The 21,135-nt window shown below is 52.6% G+C and overlaps 1 protein-coding gene and 1 non-coding gene across 4 annotated transcripts in view; both read right to left on the bottom strand.

Moving 5' to 3' along the window:
• LOC127039327 (zinc finger protein 420-like) overlaps positions 1 to 10,950 on the bottom strand; it is a 645,607-nt gene extending 634,657 nt beyond the window's left edge. The window contains exon 1 of one of the 3 annotated variants that reach the window (XM_050932726.1): positions 10,851 to 10,950. In XM_050932726.1, the coding sequence (XP_050788683.1) occupies positions 10,851 to 10,884 (34 nt within the window). In that variant the 5' untranslated portion in view covers positions 10,885 to 10,950. The remainder of the gene's footprint in view (positions 1 to 10,850) is intronic. The other 2 variants (XM_050932727.1, XM_050932728.1) reach the window with 2 other exon arrangements.
• Positions 5,686 to 5,767, bottom strand: TRNAS-GCU (transfer RNA serine (anticodon GCU)). Its single transcript has one exon. It is a non-coding gene; the product is annotated as a tRNA-Ser (tRNA).
• Positions 10,951 to 21,135: the final 10,185 nt, after the last annotated feature.

Raw genomic sequence — 21,135 nt, 5'->3', positions numbered from 1 at the left:
AGGACAAATTGCTGCAGATAAAATGGGCTGGGTTCACATCCCAAAGCTGAGCAGAACTGAAATGGCAATTGGACAATTACAGAGAAAATAGGGCAAAATAAGAGACTAGAGAGTCAATAATTGTAGGGGAAATGAGGGAATCACCTTGGATTTTCTAGCTACATGTGGGGAGGGGAGAGAAGGGGAAGAACTAGAGAGAATTGTTATCAGGTTTTGAGACGGAAAGAAATGCCACAAACAGGAAAAGGATGCAAGTAGCTCACCCCCATGACTATAGGCATGCGCAGCACATTTCATTAGTGTGTGCACCCAGGGAGCCCCACCCCATCCACTGCCTCCCACTTCCTGCCGCCTGGCTGCCCCCCTTGGAACTGCCCCTGCTCCTTGTCCCATGACTGCCCCCTCCTGGGACCCTGCCCCTAACTGCCCTCCAGGACCCATCCCCCTATCTAAGCCTCCCAGCTTCTTGTCCCCTGACTTCCCCTTCCTGAGAGCCCCCCCCCCACTGTAACTGGCTTCCTAGGACCCTGCCCACTACCTGTCCCCCTGACCCTTATCCACACCCCCGCCCCCAGACAGAGCACCGCTATCCAACCGCTCCCTGACAGGACCTCGAGGACTCCCGACCCATCCCACTCCCTCTGCTCCCTGCCGGCCCCGACCCCGCTCCACCCCCGAACAGGCACCCTCAACCCATCCAACCCCCCTGCTCCTTGTCCCATGACCGCCCCCCCCAGAGACACCGCCAACCCACTAATCACCCCCCCCAACTATCCAAACCCCCTCCCGACCTCCTGGCAGCTCTGTCCAGTGGTTGCTCCCACCCACACACTCAAAGTGGCAGAGGAGGTTCCCTCTCCTTCGGTGGGAAGGTTGCCTTGTGGTTAAGGCACAGGACTCAGGCTCAGGTGTTCTGGGTTTGCGTCTCTGCTCTGCCACAGACTCCCTGCTTAGCCTTGGGAAAGTCACTGCACCTCTTTGTGCCCTAGAGCCCACGTGCCAAATGGGACCAATGCTAATCCTGCCTCCTGAACTAAATCCATTCATGGCTGGGTGATGGGGTGGAAATGGAGATCCCAACATGGGGAGATTCGGGCTGAATTTCTCCACAGCCGGAGAGTGAGAGCCAGCTCCACAGGGGGGTCGGGAGCGAGAGGGGCTCAGGGCAGCTGCACACAGAGTGGGGTCAGGGCTTCAGCCCTGCAACTTTTGCCACTAAGGTGGCTGGGGCTCCAGAGCCAAGGACTTCAGCCCCACATCTTCTGCCAGGGTCCAGGGCTTTTCCTCCCTGCCCAGGGTGGCTCCTCTCCCTCTCCATCCCCCACTCTCCATCCCCCCCAGTGCAGCTCCTGCTGGTTTCTGGGCTTCTCTCCCCACCTCCTAACCCTGCGTGGTTTCTCCCCCTCCCCACTGCAGCTCCTGCTGGGGTCTGGGCTTCTTCCCCCACCTCCCAAGCCAGACCTCCTTCTCCTCCCCTTCCCCAGCTTGGCGCTCTTCCCCCTCCCTCCCTCCCTCCCATTGCAGCTCCTGCAGGGGCCCGGGGCTTCTCCTCCCCCACACCCCTCCGTGGCTCCAGCCCAGTCCGGGGCTTCTCCTCCCTCACTTCAGCTCGGCTCCTCTCCCCTCCTCCCCGCCGGTATCTGGAGCTTTTCCTCCCCTCAACCTACCACTGCCCCCAGCCCCAGCCTAGCTGGGCTCCCTGGGGCACTCGATGCTGCTGTGGCCAAGCCTGGCAGGTGGGGAGCAGCGATTCACGAGGATGCCATGGCAGAGCCATCAGCCCGAGAGGTGCGGGGCAGCCCCAGGGAAGCGACGTGGGCTGTGCTGCTGCTGGACCCCCAGCCCCACCCACCCTGACCCCTGAGGCTGTTGGGGAGGGGGACTCACTCAGCCCCTGCAGGAGCAGGGAGGGGGGAGCAGCTGAGCGGAGCCTGCCCAGCAAACAGCTGATCGCAGCTGCGCCCAGGCTGTCCCCAGGGAAAAGCTCAGCGGAGGAGGCACCACAAGTTGCCGACAGCGGGTCATTCCCGGGGGGGCTGAGCACCCGCCTGCAGCCGCCACAGCCTCCTCCCCTTCCCCCGGAGCTTCCACGGGAGGGGGAGGAGCAGCCTCCCCAGCCGGAGCTCAGGGCATTGGGGTGCCAGGGCTCATCCCATGCGCACGCCTGTGCCCGGGACACTCACACACACACTCTCTCCCTGGACTTTCCTGGCTGCACAGAGACGATCCAACCCACCGCCTGGCCCCCCGCCTGCAGCTCCGGCTTCTCCCCTCCCCTCTCGCCCCGCCAGCCACACCAAGGGGAACCCCCGGGGCCCAGTCTCTGTCCCCACCTGGATCCCAGCGGGGCCAGGGGCAGATCCTGGCTGCAGCTGAGAACAGCGGCTCCGCTCTGGCTCGGGCGGCTCCAGTGCTGCTGGCAGCACGTGGAGAACCAGGGAGCAGTTGCTCAGCCCGGGCTCCGCGTCACAATGTGTCAGAGCCCCACCCCCAGGAGCTGCCCCGCCCCTGAGCTGAGCCAGAGCCCCGCCCCCAGGAGCTGCCTCGCTCCCGGGCTGTGCCAGAGCCCCGCCCCCAGAAGCTGCCCCACCCCCGGGCTCCAGGCTTTGTTCTCCTCCCTCCTGCCTCCTTCTTTCCAGCACCCCCTACTCCCAGCTGGTCCCTTCCTGTGTTTGCACACACCCCTCGGGGTGGGCTGCAGTGCTCGCTGGGGTGGTCTACAGTGGCTGAAGTTGCCTCCATCTCTGCTCACCTCGAGGGGAGCGGCGGGAGGAAGAGAGGAGATGGTCCCAGGGTATGCAAGCAAAATTAGGGGGCAGGGAAAGAAGGACTGTTTGGAAAGGTGGGTTTTTTGCGGGGCGGGGGGGGTGATCCAGAGGGAGTCAGAAGAAGTTGGGTAGCAGAGGCTCAGGGAAATTGAGGGGAATCCCCTGGGTGTTCCAGTGTTGGCCAGGGATTGTACAGCACCTAGCGCAATATGGGGTCCCTATCTCAGTCATGGTCTGTGCAGCACCTGGGAGCCCTGATGTCTCTTTCCTGATCACAGGCGCTGGGAAAAGACAGAAGGAAAACCTCGGCACCTGAAGGGTTAATGAAGCCCTGTGTGCAATCCCTGCTGGGTGGTGCTGCTGCTCTCATGAGGGGCTGGCTTAGTATACCAACAGCACAATCCCAGGCCCATGTGGTCTAGCGATCTGGATTCCTGGTTTTCACCCAGGTGGCCTGGGGTTCAATTCCCAGTGTGGGAATAGTGCAGAGCTTTTGCTCGGAAGGGTAAGGGGGAGGGATCCTAGCAACAGGGCATTTGGACAGAGTAGGGAGGGGGATCCCAGAAGTGGGGGTGGGGGGCAGAGGTCTGAGGGGAGATCAGGGATGGATCCATGCATTGTAGGAAGTGGGCAGCATGGAGAGCCCAGGACTGGCATGGGGACGGGGAAGAGTGACTCTGTCCTTCTGAACTCCCCACCGGTAGACTAGGCAGGTTTGGAAGAATTACATATTTGTTGGCAAATGTCAATTTCTGTGTAAACACACAACCCAATGGCAAAATATTTCCATTGATAATAATCAAAATTGACAGATGGGCAAAGTAAGAAACATGCTGCTTGAGAATTTATCCTATTCTAATCTTATAAGGTTCCCTTCTGGCTTAGATGCCACCATGTGGGTGTTTCATTTCCCTCCCCATTTTCACACAGAGACACAATTTCCTTTGCATGGATTCATGAACAGTAAAATCTTCCTATGTCACTTGTCTGAGCCAGGGCATTCGATTCCACTGAAACCTTCTCTCCTGCAATGGCAATGGTCAAACAGAGGGGACGTGGCCACCTTCACCCCTGGCAGTGAGATATTGGCTCTCCTCTTTCTTCAGGCTGCTGCTGTTATTCCATGAATCATCAAGGATGGAATAAAAAGCTGAGTTTACTCCAGGGTGAGGAAAGAAAGGAGCCACCAACTCCTTGGAAAATCTCAGTGCCCAGAGAAAACCTGCCCCTGTTATTGGAATCCCTGATCTGTTGGTAGCTTGTTTATTTACACTGAGGATTGAGTCCTACTTTGTGCACCGTGTTTGAGAATGAAAATCCTAAACCCCCCTTAGAAATAACGAATGCAGCAGGACGTGTTTTTGTCCCTTCCCCAAAGGAGACAGACCAATGGAGAAATACCATGAGTTCAGGGTAACACTTCACTGCAGTTTTACCATTTCCACTCGCTAAACTCCCTCCCAACCTTCTGGGCTCCTAGAGCAGGGTACAGAGCCTGAGCCGAGACACGTACAATGCAACTTTACAGCCCAAGCCGCTATCCTGGATTAATCCAACAAGGGCCAGCCGTGGTGTTTCACTGCACTGGAGAAATATCCTAATGTTATGTCTACACTGTGATTAAAACACCCAAGGCACTTGTGTCAAAACCCGGGTCAGGTGACTCAGGGTTATGGGGCTTGGGCTGCAAGACTATAACATTACAGTGCAGACAGATGGGCTTGAGCCCAACCTCTGAAACCCCAGGAGGGGTGAGGGTTTCTGAACCCAGGCTTCAGTGTGAACACAAATATCTGCACCACCGTTTTTAGCCCCTCAGCTTTAGCTCCATGGGCCCAAGTCAGATGATCCAGGACGGCCATGCTGCCATCTTTATCCTACGAGAGATGGACTCTACGGGTACGTCTCCATTGCAATGTCAGTTCAGGTGTGCCACATTGTGCTCAAAGCAGCATCTGGAAGCCCCATATTCACCACTCTCATATAATGATGATACGGTTTGTACAAAGTCTGCCTGGTGAGGTATCATTTCAAAAGTCTTGATTTGTTGAACATTAATATTGTGTAGGACTGTGTGTGTAGCATTGGTTGGGAAGTTATGAAGTTTGCTCTGTGTGTGTTACTGAGATATGTTATGAGGTTGGGAAATGCCCACCACCAGCCTTTCAGGTGTGACAATGGAGGAGCCAGACTCGCTGCTGGCCCATTAAAGGGATCCACACTCCCAAGGACTATGCTAGGAATCATGTACAATGCAGACTTCTCCGAGATAGCACAGCAACAATGGACACTGCTTGACTCACATCCTAGCAAAGGAGCTTTCCAGAAAGTTGGAAGAAACTATGAAAGAGGGGCAGAGACATCATGACTTGGCTTCTCTCCTCCACAACTCAACAGCTGGAAACACATCTGGAGAATAAACACTGAACTGAAATAATTCAGAAATCAGAAGACAAGAATACTAATACATTCAAACCAAAGTCCCCAAACAGACTAGTATCGGTTTTTCAGCAGAAAATTTTCAGTTTGGGGAATTTTCTTTTCCCAGTCAAACTTTGCAAAGGGAAGCAGGGAGAAAATGTTTGAGTTGCCTCCTTCAGAACAGTTTGGCCTAGACACTAACTCTGGTTCACTGTTGTGGCCTTGCTCAGGATGGGGTTATTTTAATTATTTGGGCAGATCCCAGGGTGTTTGGGGGAGATTAAAAGGATGTTCCCTTTTGAGAGAATAGTTAAGAAATACAGAACTAGAGAAAAAAAATGTTAGAAATGTGGGATTTAGACATTTTATTTGAAGCAATGGGGGGGTCTGAGTTTCTCAGAAGGTTTTTGTTTGCAGGAAGCAACATTGCCAGAGCTGTTATTGTACCAAAGGGGGAGATGGTTGTCTATAAAAGATGGTGAAGACAAAATGCCTCTGATGAGGATGGGATTCGAACCCATGCATACAGAGCACAATGGATTAGCAGTCCATCACCTTAACCACTCGGCCACCTCATCTGAGCTGTGAGGAAAAGGACAGGAAGAGAAATCTAAGGCTGGCAGAGATAGGGACACTAAGGAGTTTCCCAATACTAAGCGTAAGCAGGGTCTGAATGAGCTCCCCTCTTACACCTAGTCAGGAGCCGGGGGAAAAACTTGAGGAACAGACCATGTTTGCATAGACACACCTACTCTGCTTAGCTATGCAGCATGATGGGTCCGCTTCCCCAAAATGACGAGTTTCGGATGGTGGTGGGTTACAAATCACTTTAGGATTGAGTGGAATGAAATGTTATTCTCCTTCTTGTATGAGTGAAGGGCAGCAGAACATACCTAGTCGGTGCTGATGGAGGGGTAGGTGGGTGAGGAATAGCTTTTATTGGACTGCAGAAAAGTGATTGAGGATGTCACCCTAAAACAGTGGTCCCCAAACATTGCACATTGTGCCCTCTTAGCCATGGCTGTGGCCCCTCGGAAGCCACGGTCAAGAACCAGGTCTGGGAGGAGTGGGGGTGTTGCTTGCTGGGGAGAGGGGTTCGGACAGGGGTAAAGGGGTCGACGCTGGGCTGGGAGCCAGAGTCTCAGGTTGAGAGTGGGGTTGGGGAAGAGCTGGGACAGAGTGGGGCTGAGTGGTGCTTCCTCCCTGCCCTCCATGGGGGCTGGCTCAGGCCCTGAGGTGCCCCCATGAATCTTCCTCTGTGTCCCCCTAGAAGTCACACCCCACCTTATGGGGACCAATGAACCCTACTCGCTAAGCAGGGGCTAGTGATGCCAAAGCCCAGGGAAAGGGAGAACTAGTGTGGGGGCCCCAGCACCAGAACCATGGCCCCCACTTCTGTCTGTGGCTCCGCCCCCTTCCACACCTTCCACTCAGGGCCCCATCCACTGTCATCTCTATTCCACCCCTTCCCCCACTGGCCCCACCTTATCACTCCTTTACCCCTGCCCCGCTGCAGCCCTGAGACCAGAGAAGCTCTGTGCCCCTGCTGCAGCCCCTGGGCTGTAGCAAGGAGTGGGAGCTCCTCCAGCCCTGGGGCCACCGTGGGGGAGACTTTCCCAGGGGGACATTTGGCCAGGGCCCCTAGTCATGGGCCCCACTGTCTCCTTGGCAACGCAAGTTTGGGGAACTGAGCCCCTCGAGCCTCCATTACGAGCTGCCCAGGCTACCACTGCTCAGTGGGTGGCCCATCCCTCTGTGTTTTCTGCTGCTTGTGCTAGGGAGCCTGGCCGGCACTAGGGGTGGGGCCCACTGGTAGTCACCCAGGGCTCCAGGGGGTCAAAGGCCACCGTGTGGCAGTGCAAAAGTGCTCACTGCTCTCCCCTGCCCCAATGCTCCTCCATCGAGCCATAGAGGGCTAGGGGGAGCGGGGAGCAACACTATGTGCTCCATGCGTCCTGGTCACTTTCCCCACCTGGGCTGTGCGGTGAGGGGAGCATCAGAAGCTGCTGCTCTCTGCCCTCCCGCTATGCAGCCCAGCTGAGGAAAGTGACTTGGATGCAGGGAGCTCAGATGATGTTCCTTCTCACCCCCCACCCCCCGGCCCCTGCTAGGGAAGGTTGCTGTGTGCTGTCTTTATGGCTGTACTTTCAGCGATGCAGGTTTCTCTATCCCATTGTTCCAGGGGCATCCTACTAGATTCCCAGTTGCTTCTCAACTGCAGTGTGGAGACTGTTTGTGTGTGGGGAGAGACAGTGTGTGTGTTGGGGAAGAGTGAGTGTGTTGAGGTAGGTAGGAGCAGATCATTATTATCCCTACTTGAAAGAGGGAGAAGCTAAGGCTGAGAAAGGAGAATAGACTTGTCTTAGGTCACATAGTCAGTCAGAGGCAGAGTTGGGAATTGGACCCAAGAGCCCTGATTTTCAAACTAACCAGCGGATCTTGAATTTCAGACATTGAATGACCTGAATAAAGTGCTCTCAGATTAACTCCAGATCAACAACAGTGTCAGTAATTATTCAGCAAGTATTTGAGGAGAACTGCAATGTTAGAGAGAATCATGAACTGCTCAGAGACAACTAATGCAGAGAAGCAGCAAAATTCATCAAACATAGAACTTGTTCTGACTTATAAAGAGAACAAGGACCTGAGTCTCCTCCCTGTCAATAACCCCCTGCTCAGCCAATCAGGGTAGAGACTGAGGACGGGAGGCTGAGGGTTCTCACCAGGGAGCCCGAAGGATGGTCCAGGTCACTGGTGGGGATCACTACCCAAGCAGTAGTTCAGCCTCACATTTTTGGTGGACCTCCCACAGTGGGAGCTGCAGAGCACTCCCCTGCAACACACACACACACACACACACACCCCCCTCCCTCTCCTGGTGTTGGGAGAGCAACAGGAGAAAGGACAAAAGCAAGAGACGAAGAGAAAGGAGGGAGGGATGGATGGAGGAAAAGGTGAAACAAAAAGGACAAATCCTAATGTCCCCAGTGATTCTAAGGGATAAAATCCCAGGTGTGGAATAATATTCGGCCTCCTTAAGCTCGTGTTTTCCATGCCTAAAATTCAGCTGTCACCAGATGGATCAGATTGAACAGGTTTCAAACCTCCAGGAGACTCTTACCTTCTAAACAGGGAGGACTGTTTTCTAGTAAAATCACTAAAAGGGAAGGAGAAAACTCGAAAGAGGTTCCTCCTGGCGCTCACGGCCGTGAACCCGAATACTCTCTCAGTCCTCAAAGAGAGACTTGGAGAAGGAGATTTGCTGAAGCAAAGCCACAGTGGTCTCTGAGGTTTTTCTGGTCCCTCACCCCTGGCCTGCCTGGCTGATGTCAGCATCTCTCTGTGAGGTCATCACCTCCCCACCACCTCTGACCAATAGTCTGAGGTCCTACAAAAGGCCTTTGTGATGCCACTGCCACACTCCCTCTCAAAGGCAGGGGGAACAGCCATGAGGGCCTGCTTGTAATTGCCAGCTGTGGGAGGGGGTTTGCAGCAGTGGTTAGCGAAGGGGCCTGGAAAGAAGGACTGCTGGGTCCCATCCATACTTCTGATACTTGGTGTGACCCTGAGCCAGTAGCTTCCTCACATCCAGGCCTGTTTCTCGTCAGTAGGGTTGGGGTTGCAGTCCCAACAGCCCGGGGGGGTGGGAGGCTCCTGGAAGGTGTGTAAAGTGCTGGAATGTCAGGATCCCGGAGGCGCTGTTACCCCCACGCTAGGGTGGTGTTCTGCACCCCCTGCTGCTGACCGAGTTTCTCCATCCCTTGGCAATAAGGCCCTATGCTACCAGCACTCCTAGCTATCTTTGAGATGCCACTGACTTTCTGAGGAAATTACAATCCATTGGTGATCCTGCAGTAAACACCATCCTGGCCACTATGGAGGTAGAAGCCCTCCACACCAGCTTTCCACAGAAAGATGGACTACAAGCCATAAGGAACAGTATCCCCGATAATGTCATGGCATACCTGGAGGCTGAACTTTGTGACTCTGTCCTCACCCATAACTATTTCACATTTGGGGACAATGTATACCTTCAAGTCAGCGGCACTGCTATGGGTACCCTCATTGCCTCACAGTATGCCAATATTTTTATGTCTGACTTAGAACGCTTCCTCAGCTCTCGTCCCCTAACGTCCCTACTCAACTTGCGCTACACTGATGACATCTTCATCATCTGGTCCCATGAAGAAGAAGCCCTTGAGGAATTGCACTATGATTTCAACAATTTCCATCCCACCATCAACCTCAGCCTGGACCAGTCCACACCAGAGATCTACTACGTGGAAACTACAATGTTAATAAGTGATGGTCACATAAACACCATCCTATACCGGAAACCTACTGACCACTACACTTACCTACATGCCTCCAGTTTTCACCCAGACCACACCACACAATCCATTGTCAACAGCCAAGCTCTAAGACACAGCATTTGCTCCAACCCCTCAGACAGAGAGAAACACCTACAGGATTTCTATCAAGCATTCTTACATCAACAATATCCACCCGCTGAAGTGAAGAAACAGATTAACAGAGACAGAAGAGTACCCAGAAGTCATCTACTACAGGACAGGCCCAACAAAGAAAGTTACAGAATGCCACTAACCATCACTTTCAGCCCCCAACTAAATCCTCTCCAGCGCATCATCAAGGATCTACAACCTATCCTGAAGGACGATCTCTCACTATCACAGATCTTGGGAGACAGGCCAGTCCTTGCTTACAGACAGCCCCACAACTTGAAGCAAATACTTACCAGCAACCACACAACAAAAACACTAAGCCAGGAACCTATCCTTGCAACAAAGCCCATTGCCAACACTGTCCACATATCTATTCAAGGGACACCATCATAGGACCTAATCACATCAGCCATGCTATGAGAGGTTTGTTCACCTGCACATCTCCCAATGTGATACATGCCATCGTGTGCCAGCAATGCTCCTCTGCCATGTACATTGGCCAAACTGGACAGTCTCTATGTAGAAGAATAAATGGACACAAATGAGACATCAAGAATTGTAACATTCAAAAATGAGTTGGAGAACACTTCAATCTCCCTGGTCACTCATTTACAGACTTCAAAGTCACATTACTACAACAAAAAACCTTCAAAAACAGGCTCCCATGAGAGACTGCTGAATTGGAATTAATTTTCATGGTGTCCAGTTTGCAATTAGGCTTGAATAAAGACTAGGAGTGGACGGGTCATAACACAAAATAAAACTATTATTTCATGTTTATTTGTCCCCCTGCTGCTACTCACACCTTCCTGTCAACTGTTGGAAACGGGCCATCCTGATTATCACTACAAAACGTTTTTTTCTCCTGCTAATAGCTCACCTTAACTGATCACTCTCGTTATAGTGTGTATGGCAACACTCATTTTTTCATGTTTTCTGTGTGTATATATATCTTCCTACTCTATTTTCCACTGTATGCATCCAGTGAAGTGGGTTTTAGCCCATGAAAGCTTATGCTCAAATAAATTTGTTAATCTCTAAGGTATCACAAACACTCCTTGTTCCTTTTGAAGATAAATTAATGGAGGTTAAGTCCATGAATGGCTATTAGCCAGGATGGGTAAGGAATGGTATCCCTAGCTTCTGTTTGTCAAGAGGGTGGAGATGGAGGGCAGGAGAGAGATCACTTGATCATTACCTGTTAGGTTCACTCCCTCTGGGGCACCTGGCATTGGCCACTGTTGGCAGAAAGGATGTGGGGTTGGATGGACCTTTGGTATGACTCAGTATGGCCATTTTTATGTTCTTATGAAGGGAGGGGCAGAGCCCTGTGGAAGAAGGGAAAGAATTGACAAGGATTTGTAGGGGATCTTCATGCATGTCAGTCTGTTAGCAAGAGTTAGGCCAGCTATAACCCTAATGATGTGAGACTTGTAGAAGTGAGGATAGTGTGAGGCGAGTAGGAAAGAACTGTGTGAGAAGTTATCACAACCTTGCACTGATAATCAAATACGCAGATTGACGCTCAGAAAGTGAGAAAAATAAGATAGCAGAATAGCCTATGTATAAACAAAATGCAGCTGTTGCTCATTATTGTTTGTATTATTGCTTGTTATTGTCTGTAACAAAGGTAGAAGTGCTTGCTGTTAATTATTTACCTGTTGAGAGACCTGTCCAGGACTGGGGCAACCCTGTGTCCTAGGACACTCCCTCCCTCTATTGCAATTGCTTGAGAAATAATAAAGTATTTGATTTTGCTGCACCCAAAGAAAAAGCGAGAACTGCGTTTTTCTCCAACAGAGGGAATGAACAGAACATGTAACCATCAAATGATCCACTCCGTCACCCATTCCCAGCTTCTGGAAAACAGAGGCTAGAGACACCATCCCTGCCCATCCTGCCTGTGACACTTGCAGATGAGGTGTTAGCTCTTGCAAAAGCCCCCATGTCTTCAATAAACAGGGACAAACGCATAGCTGGAATCAGTCTGACTCACTTGTGTCAGTATTGTTAAAACAGGTATTAGGATTATAAGAATGTTTACACTTTATTGAATGCTTGTGAGTTGCTGCCTGGGTTAATATCTGACGAGTTGCATTGTGAGCCTCTGTGGCTCTGTAAATCACCAGGCAGGAGAGAGACTTTACCTAGGTGAAGTGCTGATTGGCAATCGAATGCATTACACCCTGCCTGGCAGGAAAGGTCCATCAACACCAGATAGACTATTATGTGATGTTAAAGATGACAAAAGACTGTTGTTGTGCTCTTGACTTCCCATTAGCTGAGTTTGCAGCTCAGAGCACATGGCAGGAAAGGGATGAAAAACCCCATACAGAAGGAACTGATTATCTGTATGCTGCTTGGACATTGGGGGGGAGGGGGTCAAAGAGATCCCCAGCTGATTAGCCTGGGTTAGTCCTAAGGAAGATATAGGGCTTGCTTATTATAGAAGCTTCGATTACCTTTTCAATTTTAAGACTGTAACTTGTCCGCATCTATAGGATTACCTGCTTTAACTTCGTAAACAACTCGTTTCCTTTTAAATAAGTCTTCATACAGGTTATTACAGGACTGGCTATAAGTATTGTCTTTGTTGTGAGATCTAAGATTCAATTGACCTCAGTAAGTGACTGGCCCTTTGGGACACGGTCAGGCTCGACAAAGGCCTGGCTGGGATGATTTAGTTGAGGATTGGTCCTGCTTTGAGCAGGGGGTTGGACTAGACACCTCCTGAGGTTCCTTCCAACCCTGATATTCTATCATTCTGACTGGCAATAACCTGAACATTTCTGTGATTCATAGGGTAAGGCAGTGGTTCTCAACTAGGGGTCCTGGGCCCCCTGGGGGCCACTAGCAGGTTTCAGGGCGGGCGCCAAGCAAGGCCAGCATTAGACTCATTGAGGTCCAGGGAAGAAAGCTTAAGTCCCAGTGCATGGGGCTGAAGTCCAGGGCCCTGAGCCCCACCATCCGGGCCTGAAGCCAAAGCCTAAGCAATGTAGATTTGTGGGGCCCCTGTGGCATGGTACCCCGAGAGCGGAAGAAAGTGCCTGGAGGACTCAGCCAGAAGGTTGAGCCCTGACACACTACTGGCTTAGAGGGTCTCTGCCAGTCAGGAAGGGCTAGCAGCGAGGGAAGACTGGCAACTGATGGATGGAAGGGTGAAGAGGTTCGGGATATGGTGGTGGAAGAAGTGTCTGGGACTGGATAACCTGGGGCTGGGCAGTCTCCATAGGGGATACTTGCTCCTCCTGTGCCCTTTCCACACCATCTTGCGAGTAGAGAATGACCACCCTGCCCCACCCCCGGAGGCAGCCGTATCTCAGGCCTCTCCCAAGTTGCATCCACTAACTCTCTTCCCATTTGGGGTATAGCTTAGGGCAACAAATTACCACCAAGATGAACCCAGCTGGCTGCTGCCTGTTCTGGTGCCACAGGGGCCTCTGGTGGGTGAAAGGCAGAACTGTAGCACTTCTCAGGCAGAATGAATCTTCACACCAAAAAAAAAAAGACTGTGCTGGACGTGAATTCTGTGCATACGCAGCGGTGCAGAATTCCCACATGAGTAACTCACATCTGGCACAAACATAACCTGCTCACTCCCATATCTTCTCCCTATGGGTCGAGTCCCAGAGCTGCTGCTGTCATTAATGCACACAGGCTTTCACTCCCGTTAGTGCTGGCAAGACCCAATCCAGTTACAGGACTGAACCCTTATTTTCCTATCACATGGGGCAGTCTCAGGTGAGGGGGAGGTGAGATGGGGAGGGGGTACAAAGGGGAAAGTTGTTGTACCCATGTTGATCCCAGGATAGCAAACAGGTATTTTTAATCGGTTCTAAAAAAATTACCTCACCCACCTTGTCTCTCCAAGAGATCTGAAAGTGGCAGAAGGAGACAAACAGGAAGACAGAGCTCAGGACTCTAAACCAAACATTTCAAACCCCTGGAAGAAACTACATTTCCCTTCTGCCCCTGGGTATGTTTGGATCCTATATGAGGGACCACCCCATTCCCCTCACAGGAGCAAAGAGAGACTGCAGCCAGCCCCAGATGGTCTTTCCCAATTCTGGGATCTTTGATGTGACAAAGTTTGCATGTGGTGGGTGCATGGGCTGGGTACACCTGGACCGATCTGCAGATTGGAAAGTCAGGGCAACTCTAGCACAGCTTGGGGGCTGTGGGCAGGGAGCTCTGCTGAAGCCAGTGGCATTATGATCAGGTGATACAGTGACAGGAGCAGAGACACATGAGGGAGGGTGGAGGATGAAGTAACATGGAGGCTACCAGGGTTATACGTGGTCCAAAGAGCAAACGTCCTCTCAGCCTCTCCTCTCTCCCACCTCCCAGAGTCAGTAATTCTGAGAAATCGTTCCCTGAAATCTAAATAGTCCGAGTATGACAGACAGTGATTAACGCAGATACCTTAGGGGCTGCAGCGCCAACCCCCTGCCTGGATGAGGAGGTGAACAATTGCAGTAGAAATGGGTTAGGCTGGGAGAGGGAACAGCTGATGTGGGACTGGGAGCTGAGTTGACCAAGAGGCCAGAACTCATGGGGGGTTTGGGAGAAGAAGTCAACAGGACTGGGTAGAGGCATTTCAGTGTATTTTCTTCATTAACCATTCTGCCATGTATTTAATTGAGAAACTTTTCATTCCCATCTAACACCTTGGAGCTAAGCTGGGTTGATGCATTTCCACTTAAAGTGGTACAGCTGTAATTAAGTGCTTAATCAAAAGCTTATGCAACACAAAGCAGTCAACAATGGGTTGCTTTCATTCATTAACTTGACTGTGTGCTGCGCATCGCTTTTAAAAAAAGATGGTGTGAGGGAGTGTCAAAATTTTAGGCATTAAGAAATGGTAAGTAGGTGTCAGTTCATTTCTCATTTCTCACAAATTTCTCTCCTAATTTTAATGTCAGTTTTGAATCACTATTAATACCATGTTGTTTTACCAGCGGTAGAGTCCATTTGTACAACTGTTTGCAAGATTTCATTGGATATTGTGAACCAGCCATCTTCATCTTTTATTTTGAGATTCCTAAATACAATCCAGTGCACCTCTCCTGAGAGATTGCAAACCCTGGCCGGTGACATGTTCCTTAGACAGCCTACACCTGACGAGCCTTTCGCCCTAAAATGCGCATTTGACTCTTTGACATTGCTTTATCTGCCCCACCAGAAAATGCTGTAGGGAACCTGGTCATTACAGCGACCGTCACTAGATACAGTTCTACCAGCTATGGACCAACATTCAAATGCTTCTGTTTGTTTATCTTTCATTCAGCTTTGCAATTCTTAGATCTCATTTAAAAATTGGAAGTTAAATAACTGAAGCAAGTTAAGAAGAGAGCGGCATCAGGCATAGGTGGGGGTAAAACAATAAATGGAAAGAACTGACTATGCAAAAAGGAACATCGCAAACTATCAGAGCCCCAGACCCCCGTCCAACTGAACCCACCCCAGCCAGGCATAACAAGCTGGGTCCCTGAAAAATCGCCCAGCCCGTCTGGCAGTGAATGCTGCGTGTTCCAGGCACAGCTACGGTGTGTGCGTCTGCTCTGCTGACATGCTGCTTTGGTACGGAATGCACCACGGCCACAGGGAGCAGAGACATGGACTCCTACAAAACACATTCTCAGATACACCTCCAATGCCGCATCCCCTCCCCACCGCCCCACTGTCTGCCATCCCCTCCCCTACCTCCACATGCCCATTCTCAGCCTATTGCTAACACTTCCTCCCAGCCTTCAGCACTATAAATAAATAAAACATGGTGTTACAAAAGGTAGATTGTGCCAGAGAAACCTGATCCGGATGTCAGTAAGGTTTTTGATACAGTTCCACATGGGAAACTATTCGTTAAATTGGAGAAGATGGGGATTAATATGAGAACCGAAAGGTCAGTAACGAATTGGTTAAAGAGGAGTCTACAAGGGGGTCATATTGAACGGTGAGTTGTCAGGCTGGAGGGAGTTACTAGTGGAGTTCCTCAGATCAGTTTTGGGACCAATCTTAGTCAACACTTATTAGTGATCTTGGCACAAGAAGTGAGTGTGGGACAGAAAGCCAGGAGGGATTGCCAATATGGAGGAGGATAGGAAAATCATACAAGAAAATCTGCATGTCCTTGAAAGCAGGAGTAATAGAAATGGGATGAAAATGAATAGTGCACAAATTCTAGCTGTTAGTCCCCAAGTGCATAATCTTGCAATAAGCTGGGGATTTGTCAATTGGAAGTGACAGAGGAGACTGGTTGATCAAAGGATAATTATGAGCTGCTAATGTGATGCAGCCGTGAAATAGGTTAATGCAGTCCTAAAATGCATCAGGCGAGGTATTTCCAGCAGACACATGAAAGAGTTAGTACTGTTATACAAGGCACTGATGAGACCTCATCTGAAATACACCTCTACCTTCTGCCCTTAAAGTCTCTGAGTCTATAAACTGTGTTTTGTGTTGCATAGACACTGATGGAGATCAGGGCCCCATCCTGCAGTACATGGCAGAGAACCTGACTGAGATCAGCACTGCACAGACAGAGAGGGACAGTCCTTGCCCCAAAGAGATCACAAGCCAAGTAGACAATGGGTAGGAGAAAAACAGAGAGGGGCTGTGACTTCCCCAAGGTCACCAAGCAGGTCAGGGACATAGCTAGGAACATATCTCGTTAACGCCAGAGCCACATCACCCGCAGCTTGGAAAAGTCCCCAGACCCCATTGTATTAGGCTGCAGGAAGAGGTGGTTTGTCCATGGATGCACAGGCTGTCTTGGCAGGGCAGCTCAGTGCAGTCCCTGCACACAGCTGGGTGTGTGCGTCATGGGTCAGGATGAGTCAGTGTCCAGTCCTGTGGGCTGTGCTCCTGGCTCATACCTCCAGCACTCACTGCTGCCCCTCCCTTACCAGCTGCACTGGTCAGCCAGCCCCAGGCCTCAGTGAGGTCACTGCCCCTCCCACTCCACCATTTCAAACCTTCAAACAGGAACTTGGTGCACCAGTGACAGAGTGCACTAGTGTAAATTCTGTCTGTACTAAGGGTTTGCACCAGTGCCTAAAACACCAATGTGGCAGAGACTTCAGTGCCCAAAACAACAGCACGGTGGCACTAGAACTGGGATCTACTTCTAGCTCTGTCACAGACCTTGCACACATTAATGTTTCTCCTCCCAACTTTAGTTTCTTTACCCAGCTGCCCACTCACTGGGGTCTCCTCTCTCTCCACAGCTGCTCACCACTAAAGTCTGTGTGCATGTCACCAGAGTTGAGGTACTTCAGTTCTGGAATAGTCTTACAAGGGGGGCTGTGGAGTCTCTTTCCCTGGAAGTTTTTAAGAACAGGTAGGACAAACCTCTGTCAGAGATAATGAACATATACTTGGTCCTGCCTTGGCAGAGAGAGCTGGACTTGATGACATCTTGTGGTCCTATCTAGCCCTACATTTCAAGGATGCTATGCGATATATACGTATAAAACAACATACAGAGAAAAACCACACAACAACATGATGTCAGGCCATTCAAAAAACAACAACAACGAAACAAAAAACTACATTGCACAGCATAAAATGACACAATACTAAGGAGAAGAAAGCAACACAATGCAAACTAACACACCTTAGGACAAAAGTACACAATGCAAAATAGCTAAACGCAAACCAGCATAACACAGACACCAAACAAGCTGAGGCAAAACAGTGCAACATAAAACTATGCAACACAACATGGTGCATCATAGTTCCAAAAGGCACCATGCAAAACAGCTCAGCGTAGAACAGGGCTGTCATGGCTTAAACCCCCACTCTGAACCTTAGCATCCAAAAGATGGGGTACCAGCATGAATTCCTCTAAGCTCAATTACCAGCTTAGAACTTGTAGCGCCGCCACCAACCAGGAATTCCAGTGCCTGATTCCACGTCTGGTCACTCTCAGAACCCAGACAGAACAACAACCAAACACTAACAGCACACACAAAAACTTCCCTCCCTCAAGTTTTTAAAGTATCCTGTCCCCTGATTGGTCCTCTGGTCAGATGACAGCCAGGCTCCCTGAACTTGTTAATCCTTTGCAGGCAAAAGAGAAACGAAGTACTTCTGTTCTATTAACCCTTAACTATCTGTTTATGACAAGGGCACAGTACAAAAGAGAATTATTTCATTGTAGGCCTAGAAGGGATCTTGAGGTCGTCTACTCCAGCCTCCTGTGCTGAGGCAGAACCAAGTATCCCTAGACATTCCCAGACTGGTGTCTCTCTAATCTGGTCTTAAAAATTTCAGTGAAGGAAATTCCACAGCCTCCCTTGGAAGCCAACGCAAAGCAAACACAGACCAAAACAACGCTGGACACACACAGGCTGGGCTTGTGGATAAGGGAAGAGGCAAGAATTCAAACAATCTGGGTTCAATTCCCAGTTTTGCCCTAAATTCTCCATGCAAACTTGAGCAAATTACTTCAGCTCTCTGAGCTTCAGTTTCCCCATCTGTAAAATGGAGAGTCGCCTCCTACCGTTGGCCTATTTCGCCTTTGACCCTTTTGTGACAAGGTCTCTCTGTCACTGTGGGCATGTCGACACTGCAGTCAGACACCGGTGGCTGGCCCGTGCCGGCTGACTTGGGCTCACACGGCTCAGGCTGCAGGGCTCTTTAATTGTGGTGTCCATGTTCCAGCTGGGGCTGCAGCCCAAGGTCTGGCACCCTCCCACCTCGCAGGGTCCTACAGCCTGGCTCCAGCCTGAGCCCAGACATCTACACTGCAATTAAACAGCCCCTTCGCCTGCGCGCCATGAGCCTGAGTCAGCTGGCATGGGCCAGCTGGGGGTTTTAATGGCAGTGCAGAGATACCCTTGGTGTCTTTTCTGCACCTGTCACAATGGGGACCCTGATCTTGGTCAGTGTCTGTGCAGAGCCCTGCACAACAGGAAGCCTGATCTCAGTTGGGGACTCTGCAGCTCCCAGCATTACAGGATCCCTGATTTTGTTTAGGGCCCCTGCAACAACTGGCAAAATGTGGGGGCAGGATCTCTGTCAGGGTCTGTGCAGTGCACAGTACAGTGGTGGGGTGTGATCTTCGTTAGGGTCAGTGCAATGCCAGGCCCAATGGTGACACAGATCTCAGTGGTGGTCTCTGAAGTGCCCAGAACAATGAAGACAGTGGTTTGGGTCGCAGTCGTGCGCTGTCTGGCACAAGGGGGGCTGTGATCTCAGTGCAGGTCTCAGTTTTACCTGGCACAACAGTGGGGTCTGATCTCACCTGGGGTCTCTTCAGTGCCTGGCAAAGCACAGTCCAGATCTCAGTTGGGGTTGCTGCAGCAGCTGTCAGACCAGAGCCACGCTCAGTACGATAAGAGCCCTGATCTCAGTCACACACCTGGAGAGAAAAGTGGGAAGATTTTTGAGAATTTGATATCAGTATTTCAGAACTGAGGAGAAAATGGGGCACAAACTAAATATTTGCCAATATAAGGGACAAGCATCAACATGTGGGGAGATTTTATGTGTCGATTCAACAGTTTAAGAGAAAAGAGGGGAAACTGGAGGGGATTATACAGGGATATTGAATCAACAACAGAATGGGACGGATTCTTCTTGCCTCACACTCACAGGGCCAGGAGAGAGCCCTGGGTGATGTCTTTTCACAGGGGAAAGGAGCGGGGCTGGAGTCAGAAGGTCGCTGGCTGTGGGGAGGGGCTGGCAATGGGGTCTGGGAATGTGACCAGCAGGTGCTGGGGAGGGAGGAGTAGCTGGACTAGGAAACCTGGGGCTGGGCCGTCTCCATGGGGGACATTTGCTCCTCCCTCCCCTTCCTGGGCCTTCCCACGCCCTGTTGCCAGCAGAGAGGGGCCCCCCAGCCCAGCCCAGAGGTGTCCCTGTCTCAGGGCCCCACCAGCCCAGCCCAGAGGTGTCCCTGTCTCAGGGCCCCCCCAGCCTCTGCCCAGTCCAGAAATCACTCGGGGGAACCATTTCCCACCCACACAAGGACAAATCCCTGCAGGTGAAAATGGGGGAAACACCCCAAACCTGAGATCTGAACTGGCCATTGGCGAAGGGCAGAGAAAATGGGGCACAATGGGGGGAGGGGAACAGGGAACTTCTCAGGGGTTTGGGGGAGGGGGGGTCACCCTGGGTGCTGCTCGTTGCTCTCTAGGGAGAAAGGGGGCAGGACGGGAGAGGAGGGGGGTCCCCACGGGGGGGGCAGCGGTAAATCCGAGGGGATCTCAGCGCCCCCCCTTTCTCTCCCCGCTCCTCGGGGGTCACCTGCTCTCCTCCCCCCCCGCCATGTCCGGGCTGCACAGACATTTCCCCCCGCCCCTTTCCCAGCCCCCAGCCCGGTCTCACCCCCCAGCCCCGCCCGGCCCCACGCAGGGACCCCAGTGGGGCCGGGCCCCTCCCCCCGCGGGGCCCCAGGGCAGAGCCTGGCCGGGCCCGGGGGGCGCTGGGCTCCAGCAGGGACAGCAGCTCCGAGCCCCCCGCGGACACTGCCCCCCCCCGGGAGCAGATCCCGGCGCTGCCAGATGCCGGGTCCACCCCCCCAGACACTGGGGCAGAGTCACCGCCCCGCCCGGCCCGGCCCGGCCCGGCCCGGCCCGGCCCAGCCCCCCCCGGGGCTCCCTCTCGGACCTGGAACTGCAGCTCCGCAGCGGGGCGGGCAGGGCCCGGGCCGGGCCCGGGGGGGTTACTGAAGGGCTCTCCCGCCGCGATCTGCGCATGCCCAGAGCCCCCACGGCACAAACCCTTCTCCGGCCCCGGGAGAGGCTCCAACGGCCCCGCGCGAGCCAGGCAGAGCCGGAGCGTCCAACGCGCGCTTGCAGCTCCTTCGCAGCCCGGCTCCGCCTCCGACGTCATTTCCGCTCACGGGAGAGTCAGGAACTACATCTCCCAGGCTGCCCCAAGGCCGCTTCCGCTCTCTCCGGCGCGGGTAAAGAAGGTCCCCAGGGCCAGCCTGACCCTCCCCCCACCGCTCATCCTTTCCCCCGGCCCCGCCCCCTCTCCCAGCCGGTGCCTCTCAGAGCCCCCCCGCCTTTTCCCGGGGAGCGGCAGAGCTGGGGGGTCTTGTGACCCCCCCACGTAATAATCACCCCCCCACACCCCAACGCCCAGCCCTGACCCCCCACGGCAGGAGCGTGTCCGCCCCACGCGTGTCCCTGCCCCCCCGGGCCCTGCCCGCCCCGCACTGCCCCCGGCCCCGGCCATGGCCCCGCTGCCGCTGTAACGACAGAAAGGCTGGGAGAGGGGGCGGGGCCAGGGGAAAGGATGACCGGTGGGGGGGAGGGTCAGACTGGCCCCGGGGACCTCCCTTCTCTGGGATGGGAAGAGCGGAAGCGCCCCCGGGGCAGGCTGGGAGATGTAGTTCCTGACTCTCCCTGGAGCGGAAGTGACGTTGGGTGGGATAGAACAAGCCGAGTTGCAAACGCGCGTGGGCCGCTGCGGCTCTGCCTGGCTCGCGCGGGACCGTTGGAGCCTCTCCCGGGGCCGGAGAAGGGTTTGTG

Source organism: Gopherus flavomarginatus, chromosome 23 (genome assembly GCF_025201925.1).
Source record: "Gopherus flavomarginatus isolate rGopFla2 chromosome 23, rGopFla2.mat.asm, whole genome shotgun sequence".
Lineage (NCBI taxonomy): Eukaryota > Metazoa > Chordata > Testudines > Testudinidae > Gopherus > Gopherus flavomarginatus.
This window is presented reverse-complemented; position numbering and strand designations above follow the sequence as displayed.